This window comes from Sylvia atricapilla, chromosome 29, assembly GCF_009819655.1.
Source record: "Sylvia atricapilla isolate bSylAtr1 chromosome 29, bSylAtr1.pri, whole genome shotgun sequence".
Classification (NCBI taxonomy): domain Eukaryota; kingdom Metazoa; phylum Chordata; class Aves; order Passeriformes; family Sylviidae; genus Sylvia; species Sylvia atricapilla.
The window spans coordinates 1,506,371-1,520,383 of record NC_089168.1 but is presented as its reverse complement, the minus strand read 5'-3'; the positions used below and the strand labels follow the sequence as shown (position 1 = coordinate 1,520,383).

The 14,013-nt window shown below is 58.0% G+C and overlaps 3 protein-coding genes across 5 annotated transcripts; 1 reads left to right on the top strand and 2 right to left on the bottom strand.

The window, feature by feature from the left end:
• Positions 1–209: 209 nt before the first annotated feature.
• On the bottom strand, positions 210–2,768 carry ASB8 (ankyrin repeat and SOCS box containing 8). 3 transcript variants are annotated; one of them, XM_066337533.1, is made up of 4 exons: positions 2,426–2,768; positions 2,037–2,048; positions 1,844–1,980; positions 210–1,159 (listed from the first exon to the last, which is right to left on the bottom strand). In XM_066337533.1, the coding sequence occupies exons 1-4, from the start codon at positions 2,562–2,564 to the stop codon at positions 527–529; spliced, it is 921 nt and encodes a 306-aa protein (XP_066193630.1). In that variant the 5' UTR covers positions 2,565–2,768; the 3' UTR covers positions 210–526. The 3 variants fall into 3 exon arrangements, with proteins under 3 accessions (XP_066193630.1, XP_066193628.1, XP_066193629.1); XM_066337531.1 differs by lacking the exon at positions 2,037–2,048 and having other exon boundaries at positions 1,844–1,948; positions 2,426–2,766; XM_066337532.1 differs by lacking the exons at positions 1,844–1,980; positions 2,037–2,048 and having other exon boundaries at positions 2,426–2,767.
• A 392-nt stretch (positions 2,769–3,160) lies between these two features.
• On the bottom strand, positions 3,161–6,574 carry RNF212B (ring finger protein 212B). Its single transcript, XM_066337691.1, has 11 exons — positions 5,988–6,574; positions 5,562–5,614; positions 5,372–5,446; positions 5,165–5,280; positions 4,816–4,864; positions 4,596–4,659; positions 4,448–4,490; positions 4,312–4,363; positions 4,188–4,236; positions 3,814–3,845; positions 3,161–3,344 (listed from the first exon to the last, which is right to left on the bottom strand). The coding sequence occupies exons 1-11, from the start codon at positions 6,085–6,087 to the stop codon at positions 3,282–3,284; spliced, it is 696 nt and encodes a 231-aa protein (XP_066193788.1). The 5' UTR covers positions 6,088–6,574; the 3' UTR covers positions 3,161–3,281.
• Positions 6,575–10,299: 3,725 nt separating this feature from the next.
• On the top strand, positions 10,300–13,426 carry LOC136372741 (zinc finger protein 787-like). Its single transcript, XM_066337484.1, has 2 exons — positions 10,300–10,515; positions 11,466–13,426. Exons 1-2 carry the CDS (start codon positions 10,440–10,442, stop codon positions 12,179–12,181), a joined length of 792 nt encoding a protein of 263 aa, XP_066193581.1. The 5' UTR covers positions 10,300–10,439; the 3' UTR covers positions 12,182–13,426.
• Positions 13,427–14,013: the final 587 nt, after the last annotated feature.

The window sequence follows — 14,013 nt, the reverse complement described above, 5'->3', positions numbered from 1 at the left end:
ACAGGGAAAACTTCACTCTCCATGCTGGAGACTGGATCTTTGATTTCCAGCCAACACATCCTGTAGGATTTCTCTGCATCCCACCCCTCAATTTCCTGCCTTGGATCCTTCCTCAAAGGAGAATTTTCCTTTGAAATTCCTTTAAATCCTTTCTTCTCCAAGGGAAAAAAAAAAAAAAAAAAAGAAACAAAAAAAAAGGGGAAAACAGATTAATCCAACAGCTAGGATATAATTTGCCATCAGAGGAGGACTGTTCATTGCAGGAAGGTGAAAGGGGGGGACACGGTGAGAAATGGATGGGACAGAGAGGAGGAAATGGAGGGAGCATGAGAGGATGGGGAAGACATGGAGAGGACAGAATGGAAAGGACAGAGAGAGGAAATGGAGGTAGTGTGAGGGGCCAGTAGGGTCCTGGGTGGCTGAGGGGAACAAAAACCATGGAGAGCAACCTGGCGAGTCACGAAGCGAGCAGGGAACCTCTCCCAGAAGCAAGGGGCAATCTGGAGGAAGGGCAGGTGTCCCTCCTTCAGGTGAGCAGCAGCAGGTACTCTTTGAGGCAGGCAGGCAGCGGCAGCTGCTGCACAGCCTGGGGCAGGAAGCGCAAGCCGAGTGAGCGGCGCACGGCATAGCGCGACAGCGCCTGCAGCGTGCCCGGCGCCGAGCACAGCAGCGTCAGCCGCTGGCACAGCTGCGGGTCCCGGGCCACCTCCCAGGGCAGGCTGCCATTCTTACGCAGCTCGAAGTGTCCCGTGGCTCTGTGCAGCAAATCCAGGCAGGAATCCTCGCGCTCCGTGCCCAGGCCCCGCACCAGCAGCGCCACCAGGCGCGAGATGGGGCTCTGGCCCTTCAGGTTGACCACGCGCACCTCGGCGCCGAAGTCCAGCAGGACACTGACGCTCTCCAGGTTGCCCTTCATCGCTGCCCAGCTCAGGGGGGTGTCGTTGTTGTAGTCCAGGGCGTTGACCAAGGCGCCATTGGCTAGCAGGGCCCGCACACACTCGGCGTTGTTCTTGAAGGCTGCCCAGTGCAGCGGTGTGTCCTTGTTGCCATCCAGGGCGTTGGGGTTGGCTCCATACTCCAATAAAATCTCCACGCAGGTTTCATCTTTTTCTGCTGCGTAGTGAAGGGCCGTGCGGTTGTAGCCATCCAGCGCATTCACCTGGGGGAGAGAATAAAGGTTTGGGGGTCAAGGAGCTGCCCCAGCTGGATTCAGCAGCAAGGAGTCAAAGGTCTCAAATCCCAAATGTAGGGGAAAATGAGGAAGGGTTTTAGCCCAGCAGCCAGGGGAAAATAAGGTAAAAAATCCAGCAAATTTAGGGTTTAATTTTTCCAGCCTCTTGAAAACTCAGTGCAAAAATTTAGGTTTCAGTCCTACCTGCTCACTTTCCCAAAATCTCAGTGCAAACATTAATGTTTTAATTCTCCTTCCTCACCCTCCACAAGAGCTCAGCACAAAAATTTAGGTTTCGATCCTTCATCCAGTCCCTCCCTGCGGGACAGGAAAATTCCCTCCCTGCTGGGACAATGAACCCTCCTCTGGTACCGCTTTGTGAAGGGCTATAAAACCACAGAATATCCCGAGCTGGAAAAGACCTACAAAGATCATCAAATCAAGGCCCTGGCCCTGCACAGGATACTCAAAAATCCCCCGTCTATGCCAGGAGCGTTGTCCAAACCCCAATCCCTGGAGCCTGTGCCCCACGACACTCCAGGGGAAGAACTTTTTCCCAAAACCCAACTTAAACGCATTAGCTCTAACCTGAGCTGTTCATCAGCTCCTCTCGACTTCCCCGCCCCTTTTCTCGCTGTTTTCCACCTGTTTTTGCTTTTTCCAAAGCTTTACCTCAGCTCCTTTTTGCAGCAGAAGCTCCACGCAGTCGGCATCAGCCACCATGCAGGCACAGTGCAGGGGTTTGAGGGTGCCATGCAGACAGTTCACATCGGCGCCCTGGGGAGCACAGGAACCCCCCTGGTTAAGAACTTCCCCTTCCCATCCCTTCAAGAAGGACACAGGAACCGCCTCTTGATCAGCAAACCCCACCCTTTCCCTGCTCCTTCCATCCCTTCAGAAAGGCTTAATTAATAGAAATCCCGTGGGTTCCTTCACGAGAGCCCTCCCGGTCTTAATCTCGACTCCCACTTGTGTTTCATCAATTCACTGTCACCAAACGGTGCCCGGAGACACCCCCGGCCCCGAGGTCCGGAGAGGAGAAGGAAAAGCCTGGAGCCTCATATCCAACCGGAGATACCCTGATCTCCGGGACCCGAAGACCTCTCCAGGGAGTCCTCACGGAGGCTCTGTAGGGACCGGGACAGCCGGGGACAGCTCAGCAGTGCCCGTCAGAGGGACCCGGAGCCCTCAGGAGACTCAAGCAGGCCGGCCTGGCCGCGGAAGGAGTGGAATGTCCCCAGCGCGGGAGCTCACCCGGCCGATGAGATCCTCGACGTTGTCCCGGGGGAAGGAGCGGATGGCGGCGATGGTACGGATAAGACGCTCGGACAGCGAATACTTGCTCTGGATGCTCTGCATGATGTACCACATGGCGCAGGCCGCGCCGCGGCATCCCCGGCCGGCCCCGCCGAGCCCCGCGCCGGCCCCGGGGCGGGGTGGGGGAGCGGCCTAGGCCGGGCCAAGCCGCAGGAGAGTCTGGAGGCGGAGCCGGGGCGGTTCCGGGGGAGCCGGGCCGTTCCCAGAGCGTTCCCGGAGCAGCGGCTAACGCTGCCCAAGCAGGACGCGGAAATGCCGCTAACCAGAAGTGACGTCACTCCTGGTGCCCCGCCCTGCCCCTCGCCACCAATCCGACTCCGGCGCCGCCGCTAATCCCGCTCCCTCCGTTCCTTTCCGCCAATCCCCAGCACCAACCGCGCCCCCTAACGTATTTCTACCAATCCGTGCTTTCTTAGGGTAACGAAGGCCCACCCCCTACACATTGACCCCCCCCGTAGCCCCCACATTTTTCGCCAGTTTCCCGCATTTTTCGCCAATTTCCCTCCATTTCCCCCGACAGTCCGCTTTCCCTTATACCACGCCCACACAGAGCCACCAACCAATAGGAATGCAGCGCCGGCAACACAACCTCGAAACGTAACCGGGGGCGGGACTACGCGGTAGAGGCCACGCCACCTCCTTCACCCGGCCGCACAAACGGACCCAAAATGACTCCCAAATTGGCAGTTTTTTAAACTCATTTTTAATTTCTGCTGGCCCCAGCCACTTCCAGGGAAGCCCCGGAGCTCCCGTCCAGGAGCCTCGGACCCCTTCACAGATCCCTGTTTGTCCTTTATGGCCGTGGATTGGTGTCCCACTGGGAGCGCCCGCCCCTCGCCGACCGCAGAGCAGAGCCCTAAATAAAGAAAAATGGTCCTGGCTACCGAATTTCAGGGTGGCTACCGCATTTTGGGGAGTGGCTACTGAATTCTGGGGGGACTTCGTTACCGAATTTGGGGATGTGGGTACTGAATTTGGAGGGTTTGTCCTGATTTAGGAGGAATAGAGGTGGGATAAGGGAGGGGCAAAGGGAAGGAGTGGAGTTGGAGTCCTCCAAGTAACACCAAGCCCCCCTCCCAGTAACCCCAACACCTCCTCCTAGTGCTCCCAGGAACCCAAATTCTCACTCAGTAACCAGTCCCCCCTTCCAGTCCCTTCCCAGTTTATTCCAGTCCCTCACAGTAACCCTCCTCACAGTGCCCCCAAGTCCCTCCTGGTAATCCCCATATCCCTCCCCAGTCCCTCCCAGTTTATCCCAGGCCCCCTAGATCCTCCTCTCTGCATCTCCCCAGTCCCCTCCCAGTACCTCCCAGTGCCTCCAGTACCTGCCCCTCGTTTGTCCCAGCCAGGGGGAGCACTAAGGGGAGAAAGGGGCGTTAGGGGACTTTGAGGTCACCCCATAGATCGGGGTCAGCGCTGAGGGGCTACTGTGGGAGGGCTTGGGCTCCTGCAGGGGGTTTGGGGAGATCTGGGCTCCTTCTGTGGGGGTTTGGGGTCCCTATGGGAAGAGATCAGGGCTTTGCAGGCCCCTCGAGGAGTTTTGGGGTCTCTGTGGGGAGAGATCAGGGGATTGGGGTCACACCATGGGAGTTTGAGGCCCTATATGAGCTTTCAAGGTTCCTCCTCGGAGATGAGGAAAGGGGGTGGGGCTTGGGGGCATTGTTGTGGAGTAAATCCTGCAGGATTTGAGGTCACTCACTCATGCTGGAGGCCAGAGGGGTCCCTGAATCTCTGTAGGCTATGCCAACCTGGGGGGGGGGGGGGGCAAAAATTATGGGAACTCCCCTATTTTGGGGTGAGCCCCATTTGGGGTGAGGTCTCACCTGCCATCCTGGGGTGCTGCGGGACCGGGGGAGCTCCAATGGGGCCAAGCGGCTGCAAAAGAGGGGTGGGAGGTTTGAGGAACCCCCCTGTGCAATTGGGGTACCCCCACGCCAAATTTAAGATGCCCCCCTTTACCTGACCACTTGGCTGCTGAGCTGCCAGCGGGGTTGAGGGGTGACTGGAAGGGAGACAGAAAATCTGGGGGGAACCTCATGAGCAAGGAGGAGATGGGGAGAGGTTTTAGGGCATGAAAGATCCCCCTAAAGATTTGGGGGGCACTTACCTGACTGTGTGGGGGAGGGACGGGGGGTGCTGCTGTGGCTGCTCCAGTGCCAGCCTAGGGAGAGCTGTGGGGAGATTTGGAGGGCAGTTTGGGAAGGGGGGGGAAGTTTGGGGGTAAGGGAAGGGGCAGAGGTATTTTGTGGGGCAGTTGGGGAGTGAGGGAAGGGGCAGGGGGGCTTTGGGAGGCAGTTTGTGGGCCAGGGAAGGGGGAATGTGGGGACCTGCATGCGGCGCAGCTCCGCGTTCTCCTGGCGAAGTGACTCCAGCTCCCTGGAAAGGGGGAGGATTTAATGGGGGGTGGGAATTCCCCCCATTTGGAGTGGAGGTCTCCCCATAAGGCAGCTGAGGGGGGCAGAGCAAAGGGGTGGAAGCTCACCAATATGGCAGCAAATGGCAGAACATGCTGTCACCAATGTGGCAGCCAAGGGTGGGGGTAAGACACTCCCAAGAAAGTGGCCAGAAGGATGAGGACTGTCATCAAGATGTTCATCAAGGAGTGCTGCCCCACCCACATGCCCAGAGGAGCCGAGGATGGAGGTGTGCTCCCCCCTACCATGGTGTCCCACTCACCTCCTCAACTCCCCCAGTTCCTCTCTGGTCTTTTCCAGCTCTTCCTGCATCTGCCGAGCTCTGTCCCGGTGCAAGTCCACCAGCAGTTTTGCCTGTGTCATCTGGAACCGCCACACCTGGGGGACAGGGGTCACCCCCTTGTACCCCCCGCAGTGTGTGGGGTTGGGGACAGTGGTGATCATCCCCCATCACCTGTGTACTTCTCACCTGCGAGATGTGGGCAAGGTGCTTCTGGGCAAGGGCCGCCGGGCTCTTGAAGAAAACCTTTACCTCTGGGCGCATCTGTTGGGCATGGGGGCGTCAAAAGGATAGGAAGAAGGCTGGGAAATGAGAGGGGAAAAAGGGTGAGAAGGGGTGAGGATGAGGGGACATGGGGCACAACATGGTGAGCACTGGCCTGCTGAGACAGTGGCAGGTAGTGGCAGGCGGTGGCACAGACTGGGCAGGGACCTGTGGGAGGGGGTGAGAAAAAAGTGAGACAAGAAAAAGTCCAAAAGTCCCCAAAAGGGTGTTTCTTGAAGGAAATGGACCATTTCCCCTCATTTCAGGGTTTTAAATTGAGGCATGATCCTCCATTTACACAATGCTAAGGGTTTAAATTGAGGGAAATTCCTCTTTTTTTCCCATCATTTGAAAGATAGAAATTATGGGGGAACCCTCTTTTCCCAATATTTTAGGGGTTTAAATTGAGGCAGAGCCCATTTTATTTGCTTGAATTGAGGTGACTCCTCCTTTCCCCCTCATTTTAAAAGGTTAAATTGAAGGAAACTCCCCCTTTCTCAGCATTTTAAGGGCTTAAATTGGGGGTTTTCCTCAATTTTACCTGTGCCCCCACAGCCCTCGCACAGGATGTGGCCACAGGTGGTGACAGCGAACCGGGCGCCATCCTGGCGGAAGCAGCGAGAGCAGTGGAACCAGTCCATGGCGGGCTTGGCGCAAGGAGCCGTCCCTGACGCCTCCACACGTGAAAGCCTGTGAGGGAATGAGGGGGAAAGGTGAAGGGAAAAGGGTGGGCAAAGGTGAGAGAAAAATGGGATGGAAATGTGAGGAGGAAAGGGTCAGAAATGTGAGGGAAGAAGGGCTGGAAGTGTGAGATGAAAAAGGGCAGGAAATGTGAGGGGAAAAAAGGGCGGGAAACATGAGGGGGAAAAAAGGGCGGGAAACGTGAGGGGAAAAAAGGGCGGGAAACATGAGGGGGAAAAAAGGGCGGGAAACGTGAGGAGAAAAAAGGGCGGGAAATGTGAGGGGAAAAACAAAATGAAAGGTGAGAGGAAATAGAGTGGGATAGGTGATGGGGAAAAAAGGTGCAAAAAGGGAGAAAAAAGAAAGAGCAGGAAATATGAGAGGGAAAAACAAGAGAAAAAGGATGGGGAAAGGGGGAGAACAACAGGGTGGGAAAGGTGAGAGGGAAAAGGGTGGGAAAAGGGAGGGGAAGAAGGGTGAAGAAAGGAGGAGGAAAAAGGGCAGGAAATGTGAGAGTGGAAATGGTGGGGAAAATGAGAGAAAAAGAGCAAGAAAGGGGAGAGATGAAAACACTGGGAAATTTGAGGGGGAAAAGGGCCACCTGGATGGGGACAGGGGAGCCAAAATAGGCACACCAGGATGGTGACAGCAACATCTGGACCTGTGAGGACTCTCGATCGGGATGGAGAAACTGGAATGGGGATAAGGAAACCAAGATGGAGACACCATGAGGGGCCAGGGTCGGGACGGAGACACCAGGATGCAAACAGGGACACCAGGATAAGCCTGTGGAAACACTAGAATTGGCATGGAAACACATGAATGGGGATGTTAGGATGAAGACACTGTGATTGGGATGGGGACATTGGAATGAAGATGCTGGGATGGGGACCCCAAGGTGGGGACAGGGATTCCACAACAGGGATGGGGACCCCAGAATGGGAATCCTGGCACTCAGGCACACAGATCTGCTGATGCCATCAATAAAAGGTCCCCAAGCAGCCTTGTCCCACCATGCGGATTCAGGAACATCAGCCAGGGGGTGATGACCCCACTGAGACTTTGGAGTCACTCCCAGTGATACCAGTATGGCCATGAAGAGCTTTTCTCATTCTCCAGTAACCAGTCCCTGGGGTGGGGGAAGGAGATGGGGATCCTCTACTCCAACCCCAGCACCCCCAAACCCTCAGAGGGCAGGGGGTGCAGTATGAGCACCATAAACCCCAATTCTGCAATTCCACAGTCCTAGAATCTCATGATCCTCTGGCCTTGTTGAGTAATTCCAACCATTTCTAATCCTTGGGGCGGGAGGGGGGGGGGGTTGGGGGGGGGCGTGGTGTGGCAGGAAAAGGACCTACAGAACACTGGGGGGTTCAGTGATTTGAGGTGGTGCAGGACGAGCACCCCAAAATCTGTTCCTATTCCATGCTATTCCATGCTCCCAGAATCCCCAAATCCTGCCAAATCTTTAGTCATGTTGCATAATTCCAACCACTTTTATTTGGGGGGGGGGGGGGTGGAGAGTGGGGCAGGAAAAGGAGCCCCAGAATATCGGGGGAGGGGCTCGGGGTTTGGAGGGTGCAGGAGGCACCCCAGAACCCCAATCCTACTATTACCTGATCCCAAAATTCTTCTATGCAACTATGTAATCTTCTGGCCTCATTGTACAATTCCAACCATTTTTAATGGTAGGGATAGGCGGGGGGGGTGGGGGTGGGGCGCAGAAATGCACCCCCAGGCTCTCGTGAAGGGAAATCTGGGGGGGCACAGGGGCCACCCCAAAAGCCCGATCCTGCTTCCCCCAATCCCGCTATCTCAGGATCCCGTGATCCCTCATTGTGTAATTCCAACCATTTTTGACTCCCGAGGGCGGAGGGGGGCAGGAAACACCCCAAGAAAGCCCTCTGGTGGGGGGGTCAATCAGGGATTTGGGGGAGCGCAGGCGACACCCCGAAGCCACGATCCCGCCGTTCCCGGAATCCCTGGATGCCGCTGCCGAGCCCTCCGCCCTCGTTGCGTAATTCCAACCATTTTTCATTCCCGGGGGTACAGGAAACGCGTCGCTGCCGTTACACAAAGCAGGAACGGGGGAGGGAGAATTGGGGGGCGCCTGTCCTTAGTCCCCACAAACCCATCCTATCCACCCCCTCCACCACCCCCACCCCACCCCCCGCTTCCATTTCCTCCTTGGAAAACAACCCAAACCCCCAACAATTCAGGAAATTCTCACAATTCCCCCGCACTCAAAACCGGGCGCTTCGGGGTGTACCTGCTGGGACCCGCCCTTTTTTTCCCCCTAGGGGTCCCCCCCGCCCAAATTCCCGTTTTTCCAGGGTTTCCCCCCGCCCCGCTTTTCCCAGCGTTTTTTCCCCCGCTTTTTTCCCAGTGGCGCATCCGGCGGGGAATGGGATGACGGGACCTTCCTGTTCCCGGCCCCGCGCCCGCCTCGCGCCTGGGGGACGCCCCCGCCACGATCCCCCCGCACCCCCGAGCCCGACGGGACCCCCGGACGCAGCCCCGGGCCCCCCCGCGCCGCGGAGCCGCTGAGGTGAGTCGGGGGGCGCGGGGGGAGCAGCGGGAAACGCCGATTTGGTGGGAAAAGGGCAAGGGGAAAGAGCGGAGACCTCCTCCTCCCCAAAAAATAGGACACCCACCCCAGTTTTGAGTACCCTGATGTTGGATTTGGGATGGGGAAGGCGAGGGGGTGCCGTCGAGGGGCTGGCAATGAGGGAAAAAGGAGACTAGAAATCCTCCCACAAAAATTTTGGGAGACCCCCACCCACCCCCCAGCTGGAGACACCCGCGGGTATGGATTTGGAGAGGCGATGGCGGAGAGGTGGCAAAAGATTTGGGGAGGATGTGGATGAACGGCGGGTTTAGGGGTAGAAAGGGGAGGAAAGAGCGGAAAACCCCCCACCCCTTCAAAAATTTGGGAGACCCCCCCTACCTCCAACTGGAGATACCTGGGGGATGGAGGGGAACGATGGATTGGAGCCGGGGTGGGGGGGGGCGGGGGCGGTGGAAATGAGCCGACGTTTCTGGAGTTGGAAAAGATGGAAAAAGGAGAACGGGGAACACTCCTTCCCCCCAGATTTAGGAGACTCCCTCCCCCAGATACTCCGATATTGGATTTGGGAGCGGGGAAGCAATGGCAGGGGAACAACTATGGAAGGGAAGGAAGAAAGTGCCGGTTTTAGGTTTGGAAAAGAGAGAAAAAGGAGAGTGGAGACCTCCCCACAAAAATTTGGGAGATCCCCCCCGCAGCTGGAGATAACCACGGTTTTCAATTTGGGATGGGAGGGGAGATGGATTTGGACCTCGGGGGATGGATCAGGTGTTGATTTGAGTGCCAGAAAGGGGGAGATGAGAGTGGGGACCTCCTCCAATAAATTTGGGATACTCCCATGTTGGATGTGGAGGGGGGGCTGTGGATGAACCGTTTGGGAGGTGGGGCAGGAAAGCAGGTACCCCTCAAAAAAACCTGGGAGTCCCCTCCCCCCCACCAGTATTGGATTTGGGGTGGGGGGTGAATTTTGGGAAAGGTTTTCTGGGGCTCTGTCATTCTTTTGTGCCTCCTTACTGAAATTTAAAGGGGGGAGCAAAATGGGAGGGAGGATCTCGGGGGACCCTGGGTGATTTGGATGGCCCCGGGTGATTTTGGAGGGGCACTGGGTGACCCACTCTTTGTGATCCCCCAAACCGTGTCACTCCATCACACCCCCCCCACCCCCCCCGATTTTGCAGACTGAGTCCAGAGAAACTGCAGGACCTGCTGAGACCCCCAAAGAACAGGTCGGGGGGGAACTGGGGAGTAGAGGGTGATTGGGGGGGGGGCAGAGGGATTTGGGGGGACACAAAGGGATTTTTGGGGAAACAGGGATATTTGAGGGGGCACAGTGGGATTTGGAATCACATGGAGGGAGTTTGAGGTTACACTGAGGGATTTGGGGGGACACAGAGAGATTTTGGGGGGAACAGATGGGTTGGGTGGCAGAGAGGTTTTGTGGGGGATGAGACTTACGGGGGCATGAGGGGATTTGGGGTCACCCTGAACGGTTTGGGGGGCGGGGGGTAACACAGAAGGATTTGTGGGGAGGGTACAGGGAACTTGAGGGGGGCAAAAGGGATTGGGGTCACAGGGGAGATTTTAGAGTCTACCTGGGAAATTTGGGGGACACAGCCAGAACCAAGATGCAAACAATACTTTGGAACTGGGAGGGTGGGGTGTGGGTTTCTGCAGCTTGGGGGGGTCCTTGGAGGTTCTGGGCTGCTCAGGGCCCCCCTTGATGCTGCAGCCCCTCCAGGAGCCCCCATGGAACAGGACGAGCCAGATGTGGTGGAGCTGCAGGACTCAGATGAGGGGGACTTGGTCCGGAGGGTCTTCATTGGTGAGGGGGGACACCACAAGTGGGGGGGTGGGGGGGCGCTGGGGGGCTCCAGGTAACCCAGAAAGGGGGTGCAGGATATTTTAGGGGTATCCAGACATTTTGGGGAGGCTGCAGGCAAAAATTCAGATGCATCAAGAAGGGAGTAGAGGTGTTTGGGATAGGGTTGAAGGCACTTTTGGGTGTCTCCAGACACCACTGGAGGAGGCTTAGAGGCATTGGAGGGAGACTCAAAACACTTTTGAGGGGGTTCCAGACACTCCAAGAAGCGGGTATGGGGAATTTTGGGGGCCTTCAGGTACTTTGGGGGGGCTCCAGACACTCCAGGAAGGGGCACAGCCTCTTTTTGGGGCACAATGAGCATTTGGGGAGGGGATGCAGCCCCTTTCTGGGGTGCCCTGGACAGGAGGAGGGGGGCAAAGCCCCTTTTTGTGTGTCTTCTTGGGTCATAACAACTGTTTGGGTCAGGGGTCCAGACACTTTTTGGGGTACAATGAACATTTGGGTCAGGGGGCTCAGCCCCTTTTTGGGTACCGTGAACATTTGGAATGGGGGTCTGGCCCCTTTTCGATCACAATGATTATTTGGTCAGTGGTGCAGCCCTTTTTGGGTCACATTGAACATTCGGGTCAGTGATCCAACCCCTTTTCTGGGGCTCAATAAATATTTGAGGGGAAGGCCCACCCCCTTTTTGGGTCACAGCGAACATTTGGGGAGGGTGCCCAGCCCCTTTTCGGGTCTCAACGAACATTTTGAGGAAGCTCCAGGTAGATTGGGAAGCCTCCAGGCACCGTTTTAGTCGCAGTGAGCATTCGTGCGGGGGGGCCGGCCCATTTTAGGGGTGCAATAAACATGTTGTGTCAGGGTCCCGGCCCCTTTTAGCATAGCAGCAAACATTTGGTTTGGGGGTCCAGCCCCTTGTGTGCTCTCACCCCTCCCCGTGCTCACCCCAGCCGATGACGGCATCGTGAGCGACGGCGAGGCCGAGGTGCTGCCGCACGAGATCATCCGCACGGTGATCCCGCACAGCCCCCTGCGCCCCCCCCCGCCCCGCGGGACCCCTGGCCCGGTCCCGGGGGGCTCCGAGGAGGGCGGGGGGCGGCGGGGCGGAGGCCGCCAGCGCCCCTTCATCTGCAACGAGTGCGGCAAGAGCTTCAGCCACTGGTCCAAGCTACTGCGGCACCAGCGCACGCACACGGGCGAGCGACCCAGCACTTGCGGCGAGTGCGGCAAGAGCTTCTCGCAGAACTCGCACCTGGTGCAGCACCGCCGCACCCACACCGGGGAGAAGCCGTACAGGTGCGGCCACTGCGGCAAGAGCTTCTCCTGGAGCTCCAACCTTATCCAGCACCAGCGCATCCACACTGGAGAGCGCCCATACGGCTGCGCCGAGTGCGGCAAGAGCTTCACGCAGAGCAAGAACCTCATCAAGCACCAGCGCACGCACGCTGGGCCGGGGACGGCGCGGCCGCGGCGCTGCGCCCATCCTGCGGGGGTCTCGGGCGCGCTGAAGGGGCCGCGGGCGGGGGGCGAAGGCGAGGGGCCTGCGGGGAGCGAGGGCGGCCGCGGGCAGGAGCCGCTGATCTGTGTGGAGTGCGGGGAGAGCTTCTCCCGGAGCGCCGCGCTCAGGAGGCACCGCCGGGGGCACCGCCCGCTCTTCGTACCCTGAGGGAACATGGGGACAGTGGCACCGCGTGCTCTGAGGGGACAGTATAGGGACAATTGCACCGGGCTGTGGGACAGTGCCCGCTCTTTGTGCCCTGAGGGGACATGGGGACACTACAGAGAGGACACGGGGACGGTGGGACGCTGCCCCCACACTGCTGGGAGCACCGCCTGCTCTTTGTGCCCAGGCGGGGCATGAGGACAGTGGCACCGGGATGTGGGGACACACGGACAGTTGGGGCACTGCCCACTCTTCATGGTTTGAGGGAACACTGTCGCTAGACGGACATGTAAACAACAACACACTCGCTGTCAGGTAGTCAGAGCAAAAGAGAGAGCCTTTATTTCTCGACCTCAATTTATATAGATTCTGGACAATGACCAGAGATCGGAGAATGAGATTGCCACGTCTCCGCCCCCACTGGTCAAACTAGAAGTCCATCAGTTTTCCCTCCTCCAAAGCAGAATTCGAAAACAATCACTTTGTTTATGTTAAAATCCGTGAGAAACTCCAGTACAAAAACGCAAACATCAGAAGGCTGAAAAAGATCAGGGTGACAGGACACCACACTGGGGCCACAGGGACAGTCGGACAATCCTCTGGCAGTGTCCGCTCTTGGTGTCCTGCATTGACACAGAGACAGTGGGCCACGCTGGTGGGGGACACGGGGACTGGGACAGGGAACATGGTGCCACTATGCCAGGGGACACTGAATGTTTCATGAGCAGGACGTAGTGACAGCTGGAGTGACAAAAGTTGTGCCACATGTGAGGAGACGTGATTGACATCAAGCTGGGAGACAATGCAGGGCACCTGGACTGGGACAAGGACAGGACACGGTGACTTCAAGGGGGAGGGAAAACGGACAAGACAGGGACACAAAACAGATGTCCCCAAGCCCACCACGTGCCCCGTGTCACCTTCAATGCCCCTCGCTGTCCCCATTCGGTGCCACATCCCAGAGCTGTAAATAGGGGAAGCGGGGCGGGACACAAGGGTGGGACCCCCGGGGGCGGGAGGTGACACCGGGACGTCCCTGTGGGGTGGGGAGGGGGCATGGAAGGGGCTGGGTTGTGAATAAAGTTGTTTTGGGGTACCTGGGCGTTGGTTTTGGGGGTGACAAAAATGGGAGAGGGGCAAAAGTGCCCCAAGCGGGGGGTGGATACAGCTCCCTGGAGGAGGGAGGCCAAAAAGCCACCGGAGAGAAAATCTGAACGGCTCGGGGGCTTCTGGGGACACACTTCTGCGGTCATCTTCAGCACGGCGGGGGGAAGCGACTCGGGGCGACACACAAACCAGGGAGAGATCGAGGGAAACACGGGGGGTAAGGGGGCCCCAAAGTGGGCAGGGGAGAACGGGAGGACCTGGGAGCTCAGAGGGGACCCTCCTGAAATTGCGAACCGCGCCGGATTTCTCCCAAACCAAAACCTGGGACTGGCTGCCCTTGGAGGGCCAGACGCCACCTCTAACTGACATCAAGACACCGAGGGGCTGAGATTTATTTCGCGGGGAAAAGGAGCCAGCGTTCCCATCCTGGGGCCTGTAGCCGGGGCTGGATTAGGGTTCGGCTCTGCTCCTAAAACTGCGAGCGGCGCGGCCGTGACAGATAGGGCGGCCCCCGCGATGCCTGCCGCCGCTGGCGCACCAGCCGCCCCTCCCGGCGCCGCCGGCCGAACCGCCTGGATCCACAGATCCGGAACACACCTCGGGAAATCGCAATGAAACCGCGGGTTCCGTGGCGGACTCCAGCTCCGGTTCAGACAGACGAGGAGCGAGGTCCCTCCTCGTCGCCATTTTGTCACTGCCCTGTAATGTCGCTCGAGCCGCCATCTTTA